Below are 17,574 nucleotides of genomic sequence, written 5' to 3' on the forward strand. Positions count from 1 at the left end.
TCATTCTGATAACCCAGTAGTCATCTGCTCAGTAATGCTCCGCTGTCTGTGAATAAGATCAAGTCCACAGCTTCAGTTTTTCCCCCTGAGAAACCCTGTGGATTTTTGTACCCTTTGGTTTGCCTTAAACCTCCTCATGAGGCTAGCAGTAACTTTAATGCCTATAGCATAACTGGATCCTTGTCTACATGTTGGGTGCTTTCCTGGACCTCAGTACCCTGCAGTATATGAAGGAAATGGGGAGATGTTCCCTCCACAGCTGGTGGCTCACAGCATCCAGGGGTGCCAACCCTTTGGAAAAGGACCTGTTGGAGCCAGTCCAGAGGAAGGCCACAGAATGATCAGAGGGCTGGAACACCTCTCCTACAGAGACAGACTGAGAGCTGTGGTTCAGCCTGGAGAAGTGAAGGCTCTGGGGAGACCTTAGAGCAGCTTCCAGTGCCTAAAAGGAGCAAGAAATCCAGAGAGGGACTTTTTGCAAGGGTATGTAGGGATAGGACAAGAGGCAATGGTTTAAACTGACAGAAGGTAGATTTAGATTAGGTGTAAGAAAGAAGTTCTTCACTCTGAAGGTGCTGAGGCACTGGCACACATTGCCCAGAGCAGTTGTGGATGCCCCATCCCTGGAAGTGTTCAAGGTCAGGTTGGATAGGGCTTTGAGCAATCTGGTCTAGTGGAAGGTGTCCCTGCCCATGGCATGGGGGTGGAACTGGATGATCTTTAAGGTCCCTTCCAGCCCAAACCATTCTGTGATTCTGTCACCCCCATCCAGCCTGGCCAGAGCTCTCACAGCACTGAGACAGCTGCCCTGGTAGGTGCCACCCTGGCCCTGCAATCCTACACCCATTGCCTCAGTAGCCATGCAAGTGTCCCTTTCTGCTTCCCTATTGTTACCAAGGCATGAACCCTGCAGCCCCCACCACAGGGTTTGCTTTGTGCCAACTATGCTATGGTAGATTATACAAAAGTTTATTTGGGAGAAGAATTTTGTTTTAAGACTGAAATGAAAACCTAGAAAAAGATATTTATTTTGTCTGTTGCATCCCCTGCTGGGGAGGAGGGGGAAAATCCCAACAACCCCAAACCCATACAAAACCCCCAAAACAAAACACACACACACGGGGGGGGGGGGGGGGAAGATTGCCCACCTCCAGACAATCCTTGTGACTTCATCCTAAGGCTGATGATGAGGGCAGGAGCGCACCTGTGCTCAGGAGCAGTGGCATTGCAGGTGAGCAGCTGCAGTGCTGCCTTGTTGGCGCCTGGCCCATCACCAGCAGACCTACTGCCAGCCGCCCACTGCTCCTGGGTGCTGCAGGACAGGCCCGTGCAAGGAGCAATCCTGTGCCATCACCGAGATGGACACCTAACCCTGACCACACGTAACAATTACCCTCCCACCAGGCAGCGGATGCATGAGGTACCTGCCCCTGGGTAGCCACGAAGTGACCCTTCAAATGTAGTCAGAGGTAGTAAGTAAAAGGAAATGTTCTTGTACATCTACTTGTGATTCCACTGAACGATTTTCCATAATAGCTTGCCTATTAAAGCCCACAATGTAGTGAAATAGTATAACCTATTCACATGGCTTATTGTACTTCAGAGGAGGAAGAGAGGGAAATGGTGTTTTAAATTCTAACAAAAGAATAAAAATGAGTAAGTCCCACATCTGAAATGCACATCAGTGAAATACCAAAAGGATGATCAATGCTTAACAGAATACTTTGCAACAAAGCAGAACTCCTTGGAGAGGACTTGCACAAACAGTTGTGCTGGTGCAACTGCAAATATCATTTTGAAGTGATTTAAAAGCAGTGAAGTAAGAGCCTATTCAGGTTTAACAGAACAATTAACTTGATTTATTTGAGTTCTGATCATAATCAACATAAACTAAGCTGAAATCAATGCAGCTCAACTGAAGTAAATATAATCATGCAACTTTTATATGGTTAGCAAAATCCATTTCAAACCAGCTCTGTAGCTCTGTATGCAGCCCGGCTGTATACAAAATATTTTTCCTTCAGAGGTCACTGAAGTTTTAAATCAATAACTACAGATAGTGTTTCCAGGCTGAGGGGGTAAGACAGAGTCCACAACTAAAGAAATTCAAGGAGATTTTCATTTGCTTGCGTTTTCATTGCAGGATTTTTGTAAATACACTCCAAATGGGGGCCTGGAAAACAAGGAGCCTAATATGGGGCTAGCTGAAATGACAAGAGGTATGTGGGACCACAACCCCACAGGATCACTCCACAGGGAGTGGAGAGGATCAAATCAACAGCAAAAGGTGGAGGGAAGGCTGGAGAAGAACTGTGGCATTAGGGCTGGGTGAGTGCAAGCATGGGTCAGCTTCACCCAGAAAGAGCATTTGGGGATTTCTAGCATGGAACACAGGCTGTTGCCAAAAAGTGGGGCTCTAGCACACAACAACTAACCAATGAACCTGAAAATGCATTATACATGTTGGAAGATAATAGAAGTGCACTGTACATGTCTAAAAAGGGTAGTTTAAACAAATAGAGTGGTGTGGTCAGCTCCTGACATCTGGGGCGCTGGGCAGCTCCCCCTTTGCAGAGGCTGAAAGACCTCGGCACAGCCAGGACATTCCAAGTCCTCACTGCTGTGCCGGCTCAGGGCTGGGCAGCAGCCGAAGCTCCCCAGGGCAGACAGATGGTCTTCCCTGATGAAGTTAGTCGCATATGTCTGTAGCAGGTGGCCATTCAACTGGATCACTGTGCACAGGCAAGGTACAAAGGCAGCCTGCGGCAGTGCACAGCGTGTTCTCAGAGAATACACACTGGGCATTCACACAGTGCTTAGGAAGAAGCACTGAAGGCCAGAGCTGAGGGAACCCACTTCACAGCTGATTTACTCCACTGAGCCTGCCTGCAGTGAGAGGAGTTTTCCAAGAGGTGCAGTACCTGGAAGCAAGGCTCCTCCAGCAAACAGGACCACAGGAAGGTGTATCATAAAAACCAGCACTCATCCTGATGCAGACAACCCTGAACAAGGCAGGCTGCATCAGCAGCACCCAGGGCAGAGCTGGTGCCCTCCTCTACCTACAGGGTTGCAGCCACAGACTGGATAAGGGAAGAGAGGCATCTCCTGGAAGCACAGGCAGCCCATGTGGGGTGCACAAGGCCCCCAGTCTAAAGGCTGCATGTGGCAACAGCCCAACTCTTCCCATCCATCCCCTCCATCCTCGTCAGAGAGCTATGCTTCTTATGCAAGTAGAGGCAGGCACTGAGGGCTATATCCACATGCCAGCTAGTGACCCCCCAACGAACACTATCAGTAACAACAAGCATGATGCAGATAACTCCTTACCTGTCTCCCAAAGGCATTTTTGTCCTGTGTGCTCTATCCAGGCTGCTGCAACTGGCCTAAGTTCCCCAGTCTAAAACAAGTTCACATAAAAAACAGTCCCAGCAGAAATTTACTGAAGGCAAGCAGGAAAGCTAAAGCCCCAGTGCTATTAGTAGCCCTGAAAGCATTCCTGATACAGAGGTGCAGGTGTGCTCTGCAGGGCAGGATCTCTCCCACCTGTGCATGCTCTGAGCACCAGCATCCCCATGAAGGAAGCTGGGTGAACAGTGGTACTGGAGATCATAGAATCAATAGAATGGTTTGGGTTGGAAGGGACCTTAAGATCATTTAGTTCCAACCCCCTGCTATGGGCAGGGAGGCTTCACACTAGACCGTGTCACCCAAGGCTTTGCTTGCAGAGGACAGAGACTTCTATTCTGGAGTAGTGTGCTGCTGGACTTCCAGTACATACAGCACATATATATATCTCCAGCATATAGAGTGACAAGACTATACTTTATACCTCTGCAGAGGCATCTACTTCTGTGGCCAGTCCATGCACTGGAAATATCTGTGTTCCAGTTGTTCCTTGCACAGAAAGCAGGAGGAGAAATTCTTATTCCCACCCTCACCAGATTCTTGTGTAATCACTTCATAGCAGGTAGAGTAAGAGTTTCCAGTTCATTGTGTTTGCAAAACCCTCAGTGCAGCCTTTCCAGGCAGCTATGTATAATCAATAGGCACATCCAAAATGGGCATTTGGGAAAAGAGGCGCCCAAGGAAACTAAACCCAGCACAGTTCCTCACTTCTTACCAGCTCATTTTCTTCATCCTTGTTAAGGAGTGCATAATGATCCTTCCACAGCTTTTCCCCCATCTTACCACGTTGTTTGCAGTCCTGAATGTCCTTGTTGGTGGGGTCAAGCAACGCTGAACACAGTTACTTTCTTAAACTCAGGCCAGTGTTGAAGTCACTCTCACCATGGTCCTGTCTGCTACCTTTAAAATCTTGGAGCGTACATGCTTCTTATAAGGCTGCCAGAAGAAGGAGAAAGAGCCACCCTCACATGTAAAGCCCTTAAATGCCTGGCTTATGCAAGACGTGTGTTTCTCTGCCTCCTGGGTTTGCTGCGTTCGCCGGGGTGGGACTGTCCAGAACAGAGCTCTGGTGGCAGAGGAGGGAGGGCAGCTGTGGTTGTATGTCAGGGAGATGGCTTAGAGGGATATCGAGGCATGTGGCAAGGAGAAGGGTGGGAGAGTGCTGCAGCCTCATGCAGAGCTGATCCCAGAGCAGCCACCTGAGTGCTGGGAACCACCTACAGTGTGTCAGAAAGAAGCATCTGCCCTGAGGACATCACAGTGTCCAGGCCTGGGCTTGGTTTCAGCGCAGTGGAGGTGCACACTGGAGCAGTGGTTTTCAGGTGTGGATCCAGTCTGACCTTCCCCACTACCTCTGGGCATCACTTAAACACGAGCTTTGGTTCAAATTCTGCCTGAGTCACAAGGAAATAGCAACGGGGCTGGATGATTCCTTTGGAAAAGCCCATCTGGCTGACACAGGACTCTTGAACAACATGCAGCATGAATCCCTGTGAGGCATGAGAGCTCAAACCATTCTCCCTGGCAGGGAAAGCAACAGCAGGCAGGCTTGGGACCCCTCCTGTACATCTTCCAGTCTCCTGTATCCCAGCTCACAGTGTTGTCAGAGACATTTTCCAAGCATTAACCTGAAATTCTTCTGTCTCTCCCCATTCTTCTTCAGTCACAAAGTCTGAAAACAATCGTTTATCCTGACATGCTGCGTTGTTGTCCTGATATAAAGTACATATTTTGTTAGTAGAGACAAAGGCTCTGAGTTTCCTCAGACCTTTTTTGGCTCAGCTACAGGGAAGTAATTCTACCACTGATGAGACCAGGGAATTTAAACTCCATAAAGAGATACAGTCTTTGCACACACTGTATTTTCCCAGGAATTATCCCAAATTCTCCTTCCCACAGGTGGGAGAGAGAACGATGACCAGAGACTGCAGCGCAGCATGTTTGGAGTCCTTTAAGTCTCCCTCAATCTGCAACTCCATCCTGGAAAGAATTCCAGCGATGGAGAGAAGCACCCTTCATTAGGCAGACTATGAAGAAAACAAAAGCATTTATTCGTGTTTCTTTTCTTTGAAACAGAGCAAGGAAAGGCCAGGCTGTCTGGCCCTAGGATAGACAAAGTGCACCCTGACTCTACCTGGGGTGGCTCTGCATAGTCCAACCAAAGATGCATAGTCCAAATGCATCTTTGAAGGGCACTGCCAGCTGCAGTTGTGTCCATGAAACAGCAAAGATGGACCAAACACTGACGAATCCTGAAAAATCAGGGTGATGGTAGAAAATGACATTTTTTTTTTTTTTTGAAGCATTGTCATTTTGAACTGTTGAAAGCCTGAATTGAATCAGATTTTAGCATAAGCAAACATCCCTTCTTTGTCCTATATCTGGCCCTTACGCAAAATCCAGCTGTGTCCTTCGTGAACATTCTTGTAGGAAAAGGCTAATACACAAAGAGATAAAGTGCACCCTGCTATAAGTAGGTGATTGCTTACTACCAGCCAATGCCTCTTGTAACTCTCCAGCAGAAGGAAACTCGAGAGAGGTATTATTAGCTGGGTGGTGTTACTCGTTCTTTCTATTTGATCATCTAGGGTAGAGGTGCTTTTCATTTACAGGAATATGACCTCCAGTCTCTGTACCAAAGGCTCAGGAGTTTCCCTGCATGGGGCAGCAGGATGCTCACCACTACCATCTCAGCCTGTATTTACAAAGTGCTCCCCAAGCTGTGTGAGACACCTCCAGGTCCAGTCCACCAAGCTGTGGAGCCAGCACCTGAAAAGGCAAAAAAGAAGAACCTTGGGAATTGCAGGCCAGTCAACCCAACTTGAATACACAGATAGATGTGAGAGAAAATTCATAAGCAGTTAGTAAGTACCTAGGGGATAATAAAGTGATAGAAGCAACTAACATGGATCTGTCATGCGAAGATCATGTCAAACCAATCTCATTTCCCCCCGACAGGGAGATGCTCCAGGGAACAGGAAAGAAGCAGCTAATGTGGCACATTCAGACTTCTGACAGAGCTCCCCATAAGATACAAAGATACTGAGAAATGGGATTCTATTTTGATGGGTGAAAAGTTGAACCCTAGGTAGGTGTCAGTGGTTTGCTGTCCATCCCAGGGGACCCAAACTATTCATGTGCTTGTTAGCAGCTTGGATAACAGGATGGAGAGGACAATTAAAAGGTGTTCATAACACTGCGCTGACGGAAGCACCTGTTTTAGGAGAAAGAAACAATACAGCATGATTTTGGAATACTGCCCAAATAGTCTGAGATGACCATATGAAATCCAGTCAAATGCTGCACTTAGCTGGCAGAAACATGTACAAAATGGGGAGGCAGTGGCCAAGCAGATGTATGACAGAGAATGACACATAGCTAACTGCAGGTTGAGTTTCCTCTTGCCAAAAACATGACTGTTATTCTGAACCACAGTAGCAGGAATCTGGTGAGATCTATAAGATGGGAGTAAATTATCCCTCTCAACTTGCTGTTAGCAAGTCCTTGTCTGGAGTTCAGGCTCTAGGAAAGTATGACCTAAATGGAAAAAGATGAGAATTTTGGAAAACATGACCTACAAGAAAAAGTTGAGTAACTGAGATTGTTTAAATCAGAAAAGAGAAGGCTGAAGGGAAATGTAGTAATTTTTATAATACACAAAAGAACACAGTCAAGTGTGGGGTTGTTTAGGTTTTTTTCTCCTATTCTTAATAGAGACAAGGAGAAATCAAAGTAATTTCTTGTTAGATTAAGCAATTAGATTTTCAGAGTTAGTTTAGATATTCAAGATTTTTTAACTTAAAGAAAGGCTATCTAGGGCAGGGGGAAATCTCATATAGTAGATTTTAAGGGAAAGCAGGACATAATTTGCCAAAGTTGATCTAAGGATAGGTAGATCTTGCCTCAGAGCAGGAAGATGAACAAAATAACCATGCCAAGTCCCCACCAGCCTCATGCTCCTGTGACTGCTGTAGGAATCCCTGTCCAAGCTCAGCAAAACACAGCCCAGACCTTAATTGCAGTGATTCTCTGCAGTGATTCTCTGTTCACAGAGATACAGGTAACTTCATTTAGGAGGACTGTGCCATTTACTCCTGGGACCAACTAGTTTTCAGTGAAACACCTACACATTATTCTTTGTCAGGACTCACATTTCTCCAGTCCCACCTGTATTTTAACTTGTGTATTTTCTGCTGGTTTTCGTTTCTCTTGATGTTCCCATCATTCTGCCTTCCTCTTTCTCTTTCCCTGAGATCTGAACAGATTTATTCCCAGCACTGGTGAGTGTCTGATATTAAAAGCTATTAAAAAACTTGAAAAGCTGAACAAAGCTATTGAAAAGCGAAGCCATGCTTCATTTCAGACCCTTTGTCCCTGAGCACCCTTGCTGTGCCTCTACCTGCTGTGCTGCAGCCATATCACAAGTTGGGTTATCTGACTACAGTCCTACCAGATGTCTGAGATGATTGACATTTTTAGAGCTTGTAAACAGACCTCAGACTTAATGACTGCATACTTCTTCTTTACCTCATCTGCAGGCAGGAGAGCCGAGAATATTTTCAGCTTACTGCAGCGCATTTTCAGTTTTCCAGTTTTGTCCTCATCTCTTGAGAAGTGTAGATGACACAGAGAACTTTCCAGTAACATCCAAAATGATACAAACACTTGCTGGGTATCTATGTGCACTGTGCACAGTTCAGTGTGCTGAATTTGGCTGGGATAGAGTTAATTTTCTCCATAGTAGCTAGTATGTGACTACGTTTTAGATTTGTGCTGGAAACAGTGTCTATAATTCAGGGATGTTTTTGTTATTTGCTTACACACAATCAAAGCCTTTTTTGCTCCTTACACCACACCACCAGAAAGGTGGGTGGGTGGCACAGTAAGTTGGAAGGGCACACAGCTGGGACCACAACTGACAAAAGGAATATTCCCTACCATATGGTGTCATGCTCAGCAATAAAGGGAGAAGGTTGGCTGGGGCGGGGCTGCTGTTCAAGGACTGGCTAGGCAACTGTTTTCTTTTGCATCACTTCTCTTCCTTAGGACTTATTGCTCTCTTTCCATTATGTCATCATTATTGTTATTATTCTAGCTTGTGTCAGCAATAGCGTGGCCAGCAGGACTTGAGCAGTTATCGTCGCCCTGTACTCGGCACTGGTGAGACCACATTTTTAATACTGTGTTCAGTTCTAGGCCCATCACTACAAGGAAGACATTGAGGTGCTGGAGTGGCTCCAGAGAAGGGCAATGAAGCTGGTGCACAAGCCTTAGGATGAGTGGCTGAGGGAACTGGAGTTGTTTAGTCTGGAGAAGGCTCAGGGGGGACATTATGGCACAACAACAACCTGAAAGGAGGATGGAGAAAGGAGATGGCTGGTCTATTCTCCAAAGTAACAAGCGATAAGACAAGGTAATGGCCTCAAGCTGCACCAGGAGAGGTTTAGACTGGCTATTAGGAACAATTTCGTCACTGAAAGGGTGATCAGGCACTTCTAGGGAAGTAGTGGAATCACCATTCCTGGAAGTACTCAGAAACTGTGTAGACATGGTTTAGTAGTGGACTGGACACTCCTGGGGTAACAGTTGGATTTGGTGATCTTTAAGGTCTTTCCCAACCTACTTGATTCTATGATTCAACTACAACCTAATGTCAATATTGATAATTCATATATCAATGATAATAATAATTCAAATATCAATAATGTTAATGTCAATAATTCTATGATTATTATCATTAATGTTACTATATTTCAATTATTAAACTGTTCTTGTCTGAACCTATGAGTTTTCTCACTTTTTCCCTTTCAATTCTCTTCCCCTATCCCATGGGGGGGGGGGAAACTCTAACTCTGAATAGCTGCTGGGGAGACACGGGTCCAGTGATTCTTGGCAGATTCTGAGTGGGGCAAATCCAGAGGGCAAAGAGCTCTCTATCCAGAGCCACGGCAAGAGGAGGCACAGAGACAGGAGAGTGGCATGCTGGGGCTGCCTGCCTTTTCCATCCTCTCACTTCTCACAGTTTGAACTCTCCTTACTGGTGCATAGCAAATCTCACCTTACTGCTCTTCATGTTCTTTTCCTTCTTTGTGCACTTAATAAAGCTCTATTTTTGCTCATTTACCAGGTGTCCATTCAGCTGTAAGGAAATGTGAAGATGTAGCCATGCCAAAAGGTTTGTTTGAAGTATAAATAAACCATTAAGTGATATACAGAAAGCAGTAAAAGAGCACTGTCTGTTCCCAAAGAAGCAAAAAGAGGTTTATAATTAATTTTATATTTATTTCAGCAAATAAGTCAGGCTGTATTCAGTGTGATGTATACAGTTAATCAGGCACAAAATGGTCCATACAAACGAGCAATGGAACAGCAGGCTGTAGCTTCAGTGCAAGGAACAGAAGGCAGCTAGCCCTAGAAGTTTTAAAGGCAGCTCCAACAAGCATTTAGTATCTCTGTGCCATGTAACAATACATATTCTCCAGTGTTCTCAGACCACACTGCAGATCATGTGCTAGTCATCAGCAACTTGCCCCAGCTGCCCTTCAGGGCTTAAGTGACATCCCTGTTGGGCCCTAGGTTTTCCTGGAGATATTTTTCATTTCTCCTGAGGATGCTGTCAGTGTGCAGGGGTTTTCACCTGTGGCACAACTTCCAGGCAGAGGATGACAATCATCACCCCATGATGTATGCTATACCACCATCTCCAGATTTTGGAGTCAGTAAGTACTATGGTGCCTTCAGCCCTCCAGAGGCAGCCTCTGTTACTAGGATGTGATCACCAAGCTTTGCATGGATAGCCACATCCTCATGTTGTTCCTTGAAACGTATACTTGCCTGACCTCACAACCCAGTCACTGGGGCAGAAGGACTGGTCTGGTTGACAAGTGCCTATGCTGCTTATAGCCTTGGACTCATGTGAGCCATAGGCAGGAGTGTTCTTGTTCCAGCTCCAGTCTATATTGAAAGGATGGGATACTCCTGTACAACTTGTGTTCTGAAAGGCTGTAAAAGTTTAGCCAGAGCATTAACAGAACATCCTGACAGGTAGCTTGAGGTTCTTGTGTAAGTCAGCAGTGAGTGGGCACTGAGCTGCGTAAGGGGGCTCACAAGGAGGAATGGAGAGGCAGGCTGGAGTTTCAAGTGCAAGGAACAGAAGGCAGCTGGCAGTGCGCAGGGGTGCAGTTTCTATGACCTCTGCAGAGCTCTATGAACTTTGTTCATAGAAGAATGGCTGAGGGAGAATTTCTCGTTTTCATGGCTTGGAGCTATCCAGTCAGGATTTACCTGGCCTTGGGTGGGGTACAGGTCTGGAGTAAGACATGTGCCTCTTGTAATCGAAACCACTTCCCAGGTCCAAAAGCACTTCTTCCAGTACCTCCCAAGCAAGTGCCTGTTATGATCTCCTGATGTCGTCGTCCTCTCTCCAACCTCTCTCTGCCTAAAATAGGATGCTCTTTTACCTGAAGCAATCTATGTGGCTTATGTGAAAGGATGGGACAATTACACAGTAAAGCGGGAAGTTTGTATTCTAACACTGTCTGATAATTATCTAGGAAGCATCAAAGAGATTTATTAATTACATTTAAACAAGACATACGAATGGACATTTCTTGACTCCCTTTTACCTACAGTGACCTATACTGAGTAATCAAAGTTGTGTCAGTGACAAGCAGTTCCAGTGGTCACTGGCCACAAGGGACACAGTGGAAGCAGGGCGCTCCAGAGCAGGGACAAATATGCTTCATATTTCAGACACAGAGGACATTTGGCTGCTTTCTTAGAATAGTTACTGTGTCCCCACTGTTGACAGCCTACCAGGAAGAAAATTTGCACAGCCTGGCTGTGCTGACAGTGTTCTTGAGTGTTGCCATTCCTTGTATGCATTTGGCAATTAGCCCATGGTGCACTGCATGACCCTCCTAGCTCAGGGGCTGCATGCCGTCTGCCCACAAACTAGATGAAAGATGTAGATGAAGGGTTAAGCACTGTCTGGTGGGGGATATTAGTGCAGAATGCTCCAGGATTATTTTCCCATCATGAAGACTTTAGAGGCCATAAGAGCAAGTAATGGGTCCTCTAAATTCAGTTGTTAGTACCAGACACCCACAATATATGATAGCTGAATTCTCCATTTCCTTTCCTTGAACTTGGTGATTCAAGTATCAGTGATTTGTGCTTTCTTTTCCTGGTTGATCCTTGGCAGATACTTTGCCTATGCAGCCTCCTCTGTAATTCTCCATTGGCATATCAGGAAAGAGCTGTGTTGTGCATCAACTTCCTTAGACAAAAGGTGCTCTGTGAGTGGAAAGCTGGTGTTAGGAAAAAGGTAAAATTTTATGTTAAATATAATCATATAACCATTCTAGCAGTCATTATATTTGAAAAGTTTGTAAACCAATAGAAAGCTTTTATGCATATGTTAAAATTTGTAACTTTGTTGTTCTGCATCTTAGTTATTTTATAACTGTTCCAATAGGTGATTGTGTTTAAAATCATAGATCAAAGCTTCATACATTGAATACTACAATTGTGTTGGTTTGTATCTTAGTTACTTTATAACTAAATGTTATAATGGTAACCTTAGGAATAGAAGCAAATACCTTATATAGTAAAGAGAGTGTAGGAAAGAATGTACTGTGAAACTCCAACTTAGCAGGATCAAAGATTTAACCACATACCAAGGGCAACCAAGTGAGGATAAAAGGATGGTGAGTCCACATAATGGTTGGGGCCCATCCAAAGAACGGAAAGGAGTGAGGAAGACTTCTTACTTCATCAAAGGTGAAAAGGACAGAGTGAGGAAGACTCCTTACTTCATCAGGACGACCACCAGACGACCACCAGAGGGGGCTGCGCAAGCGCAGAAGAGGCTGATGTCGTAATGGACTGATGAAGCAATCCCTGAGGCGTATGTATTAGTTAGTGTAGCAACCTATGTTGAATATGCATTAATTGCAAAACTTTTAAAGTATAAATTGCGAACGCGATGTGACGAGGTTGGAATCAGATTTGGGTGCATACCCCTGGTTCCTGGCACCTCAATAAAGGACCTCATATAATCATTCCGGCGGTTACGTGTTTATCTTGACACTAACATTGGTGTGCTTTGTAGAAGGTTCTGGCTTGTTAGTATTATTGTACACCTACAGCTGTTATTTCTGTGGGTCTCCATTTGTTCCTCCTTTTGTGTCCTGAGAAGTAGGCTGGGCTCTAGAGTCCTGATGAGTAGACAAAAACTGTCATGACTGTATCAAGGTAAGCAAGTAATAAGTAAATGGAACAGACAAAAAGAAAAGTGATTTTCTTTTTTCATTAACTAGGATGACTGTATTTCACCAGGGAACTAAAATTTTGAAATTCGCTCTTCAGAGTGGCTGTGTGGTTCCACGGATTGGCTGTGCTCCAGGGAGATTGCTTCTCTGATTTAGCTATAAAAAGCTAATCAGTGTCTGCTGGCAAAAATCATTGTGGGCCTTTCCAACAAGTGTTCACTGACACTCACAAGAGGAGAAAGTAAGCCTGGAACTTCAGTCCTCTAGGAGATTCTTCAGCTGTTTGGATAGCTTGGACTGCAGACGGGGACTGTGGAAGTCACATCCAGGGCTGTCAATCTGTCTCTGAACTTATGCAGGCTTGGAATTTGCAAAACACCCCTATAATACCCCTACTCTACAAAACAAGTCTTTTCATTAAGTGGCTAAGTTCTGTTCTGTTTCTCTACAGTTCCATCAGTGTTACAAGCTAGGAGTGCCAAGCAGCAAGTTCAGCTGCTCAGACAGAACTGAGCATCTACATTGTACCTGCCTCTTGCATGCACAAGCAAGGATGGGCAAAAAGGGCATGGCAGGTGCCTGGTACACAGTCTGTGCAGGCAAAAAGCTGCTTCTTGCCCTCCTGATTTCCAGAAATGTGACATCCTTTCGTATTAGAGGGACCCTCAAAATGCAAAATGCAGATATGAATCCCAAACATACTTGAAGATTCTATTTTTGCTTATTCCTCATCCTGACCCTAAATAAATACATAAATAGTAAGTTTGAGGGAACAAAGCCCAGAACTGGGATGTCGACAGGGATCTCTGATGTTCTACCTGAGGTGAGGGAGCACAACACAGGGCTTTCCTGTACACACATGAGCTGGTTTCTGCAGCAAGGATGCGCCTAACACATCGCTTATCTTCTGATGGCCTCCAGGTTATGCTAGAACCACACAGCCACTCACTCACTTCCCCCCTTTTCCCTGCCCCACTCCTGGAGGGATGGAGAGGATAATCAAAAGAATGTAAATCCCACAGGTTGAGATAAGAACAGTCCAGTAACTAAGGTATAATACAAAACTGCTACTACTACCACCAATAATAAAAATTATAAGGGAAATAAAAAGAGGGGAGAGAGTACAATTGCTCACGACCCACCGACCGATACCCAGCCCCTTGGTTAGTTTGGGTCAGGTGTCCTGTCTCTGCTTTCTCCTGGCTTTTTCTGCCCCTTGTCACTGGCAGAGCATGAGACTAGAAGTCCTTGATCAGAGTAAACACTGCTTAGCAACAACTAAAATACCGGTGTGTTATCAGCATTGTTCTCAAGCTAAAGTCAAAACCACAGCACTGCATCAGCTACTAAGAAGGAGAAAAATGACTGCTACTGCTGAACCCAGGACAGAAAATAATAAAATGTGTTCTAGTATGGCTTGAGACATTGGTCTTGCATAAGATGATGGAACATGAAGACTGACACGTTAAAGAGTGGTAGATATTAAACAACACCTAGCATCTGAGTTCTGTTCTCTTCCAGGTAAATCTGTATTTCAGCCGAAGGCAAGCAGGTCTTTTATCTTGTCAACCCTAAAAGCATCACAGGTTTGACACAAGCTGATACTTTTAAACCATCAGTTGTGACATAAACATAAATTACATGCCTAGTCTGGAATGCTGCTGCAGCTACCAGTTTATCACATGCAGCATATTTGCTGTGTGCAGGAATTCATTAATAGGACAAGGAATTTTGTTTCCAATGAAAATATTACTGTATCTCAAACAGAGGATGGCAGGAATAACTCCACTAACCTGTTTTTTGGTGTCTCCTTTGGCTGCAAGGAGTGCACAGAGCATCTAGACTTCACTTTCCAATGGATTTTGCTGCAACTGGGAACTCATGCTAACTTTGGAGACACTTTTATGAGCAAGTGTAAAGAAGTTTGTGGCTTTCTGGCAGGTATTTACCATTAGGTAAAATGCAGTAGATAGGAACATATTAACTCCATTTGCTTATGTCAAACTTCTTTAAAATGAGGAAAACTTGTTTTATTCAAGCTGAAACATTTTTGGTTTAATTGTTTTGGGTTTTGGTGTTTTCTTTGTTGTTGGGGTTTTTTCCTGGGTTTTTTTTCTTTTTTTTTTCTTTATAGAAAAATAGAGTGTGTCTTTTTTGGGTTGGCTCCCTGCCTTTTAATTTAGGCCTTTGCTCCTTTGGGGTAGTAACCCCTTCAATGTCAGCTTCTTTTGGCACTGGTAAACCAGGAGCTGATGCCAGGCGGCAGCCCAGCCACGCAGCATCCAATCAAGTAGAGCAAGCTCACACCACAAGGGACAGCATGTCCTTCTAGGCCCACAGAGTGAGATCACAGTTTGCAATCATCATGTGTTTTCATTTTTTAAAACGGATATCCCAAACAAATACCTCCCTCAAAAAAGAATACTTATTTTGTTCTGTAGGTCAATAGATTTTTCACCTAGAAAATGCAAGGTATCTCGTGTTTTAAACTGAAGGCAAACAGGTTGCCTTGTAGGAGTGAGGTAGCAATAGGGCCTTGCACTGTTCACATCATGGGAAGAGTATAATGGTGCTGGGAGTGGATGATTCTAGAAGGCTTTGGCTATTTGCAGCTTATTCTAGCTCCAGAAAACCAAGTATTGCCAGAAGGGGAAAAAACCCAAAAAATGCCAGACACCAGGTAGCAGTATTTGAAATCCTGGCAAGCTATAGGAATCCCAGAACATGCCTATGTTCAGCAGCCTCTATCAGGATTAACTTCTACTTGTTTTCTCAAAGCAGACTTGTGCAGGGGAGTGCTGGTCTCTCAATTAGCTACTTTCATCTGGAGGATGCATGATGCAGTTCAGGAGAGGGATATAGGAATGGGGTGTTCCATACTCATGCCAGTATTCAGCAAGCTGTTCCATTTACAGTTGGCAGCCATTCATACATGGGCAACGGGGTGGGAAAAACACTACGTTACTGCAGCCGGCTTTTCTGCTTCCAGTTAAGTAAAGAATAAACCAAAGCTTGTTAGTCTTAGACTCCTTGATAGTCTTCTCTTTTCTTATGTCTCTGAGATAGTCCTACGGCCAACTGCATTTGTCCTGGACATGTGATCTCTGCAGTTTTCTTCAGAGGGCACCCTCATTGCTGTCAAATGTTGGATTGCTATGGCCTCCCATATTTCCCTCTACTGATAATATTGCCACAGTATCTGAGAAGAGTTTTTCATTCACAGGTGGCGAGGCCGAGTTGTGCTCTAACAGTTGTTGCAGCCTCTTGTAATGGCTCTTTGTGTCATACTGGAAGGTCCTTTTCAGAAACAGCCATAACGGTCTGTTCTCAATGACAGCTCCCTGCAAAAGCAGGAGCAAAAGGAAGATTCTGGAGAACCTGGACAGCAGTTTTCTCTCTTTATTTAGATGGCATACACAGGGCAAGTAGTGGAGACCCAGATCTTTCACTCGGACCTGCTCATCTACATCCCTTAAATAGCCTTTTGCTGACTACTTCTCATACCAGCTCCACCAGAGCTCTCTACTGGAAAACTGGGCCCAGCTCATTCTGACATTCTTCAGGATCTGAGTAGAAAACACCAAAGACTGCCCACCTTTCTCTAGCTTGGAGCACGGCCTGATTCCCTTATATCTGAGGATTCAAATGTACAGCTTTGAGGAAAGAGATTAAGGGCAAGGTAATTGCAATGGCTCCTGTTTTACTAGATATTCTCAAGCTGGGCTGAGGAGGAGGAAGAAGGAGTGAGACCTGATCTTTTCATCTTCCAATTAGTGCTGACAGGTACATTCAGTGAAACATGCTCACCTCAACAAGGAAGGACACAGCAAATATGACTGCAAACATTATCACCATGGAGATTCACCATGCGCTAGGGGTGCAAATGAGCCGAGAAAAAAAGCAGAAGCTGGTGCACATTAGACACTGGTCGGACCTTGTGTTGTGTTACAGAATCATAGAATCACTTAGGCTGGAAAAGACCTAAAGACTTAAAGACCTAAAGACTTAAGATCATGAAGTCCAACTTTAAACCTAACACTGCCAAGTCCACCAATAAACCATGTCCCTAAGTGCCACATCTACATGTCTTTCAAATACCTCCAGGGATGATGACTCAACCACTTCCTTGGCAGCCTGTTCCAGTGCCTGACAACCCTTTCGGTGAATAGATTTTTCCTAATATCCAATCTAAACCTCCGCAAGCAGAACTTAAAGCTGTTTCCTCTTGTTCTATCACTTGTTGCCTAGGTAAAGAGATCAACACCCACCTTGCTACAACCTCCTTTCAGATAGTTGTAGATAGTTGTACATTTCCCCAGACTAAACAGCCCCAGTTCCCTCTGCCGCTTCTTGTAGGGCTTGTTCTCTGGATCCTTCACCAGCACTGTGTCATCAAAAGCCATAAACCCGCACTGGCTGTACACTGCTGATGAGATATTGCTATTTGCCTTGAGGAATTATTGATAAAGATGCTTTTAAGCATCTGATGCAGCAAAGAAAACCATAATCCAGAAATGCAACAGGAAATTTAAATGCTTCCTATATATTTCTAATATAGGAAATAGTTCAAAGTATGTGTATTTCAGCTCCAAATGTAGCTCCAGTGCACTGGTGTTCCAGCTGTAGCTCAACTTATTCTGGAGAGGCAGCTCAAATCCAAAATTTGGATCAGCAGCTTCTTCTCCAGGGTTAGGCTATTGCAAAGTTTCTTATTGCCAATCCCTCCTTTCTCTTCTCAGCAAATCCAGAGTATTCCCTCCAGACAGACTGGGAGTTTTGCCAGTCTCTCCAAAGGCATTTTAGCCCTCCACAGGAGAAATGCTGGCAATGTCCTGTGACACTAAAATCAACAGCAGGACTAAGACTTGATTTAAAGTGCCAACTCATGGCAGATTCT

General features: G+C 44.7%; 1 protein-coding gene across 1 annotated transcript in view; it reads right to left on the reverse strand.

Annotated features, from left to right (window-relative positions):
• LOC308224406 (putative cation-transporting ATPase 13A5) overlaps positions 1-4,183 on the reverse strand; it is a gene marked incomplete at both ends in the record, with an annotated part of 35,644 nt that extends 31,461 nt beyond the window's left edge. Inside the window, 1 exon segment of the mRNA XM_080624293.1 lies at positions 4,121-4,183. Within this exon segment, the coding sequence (XP_080480419.1) occupies positions 4,121-4,183 (63 nt within the window).
• Positions 4,184-17,574: the final 13,391 nt, after the last annotated feature.

The sequence above is a fragment of the Psittacula echo genome (assembly GCF_963264785.1).
Source record: "Psittacula echo genome assembly, chromosome: 7".
Classification (NCBI taxonomy): Eukaryota; Metazoa; Chordata; class Aves; order Psittaciformes; family Psittacidae; genus Psittacula; species Psittacula echo.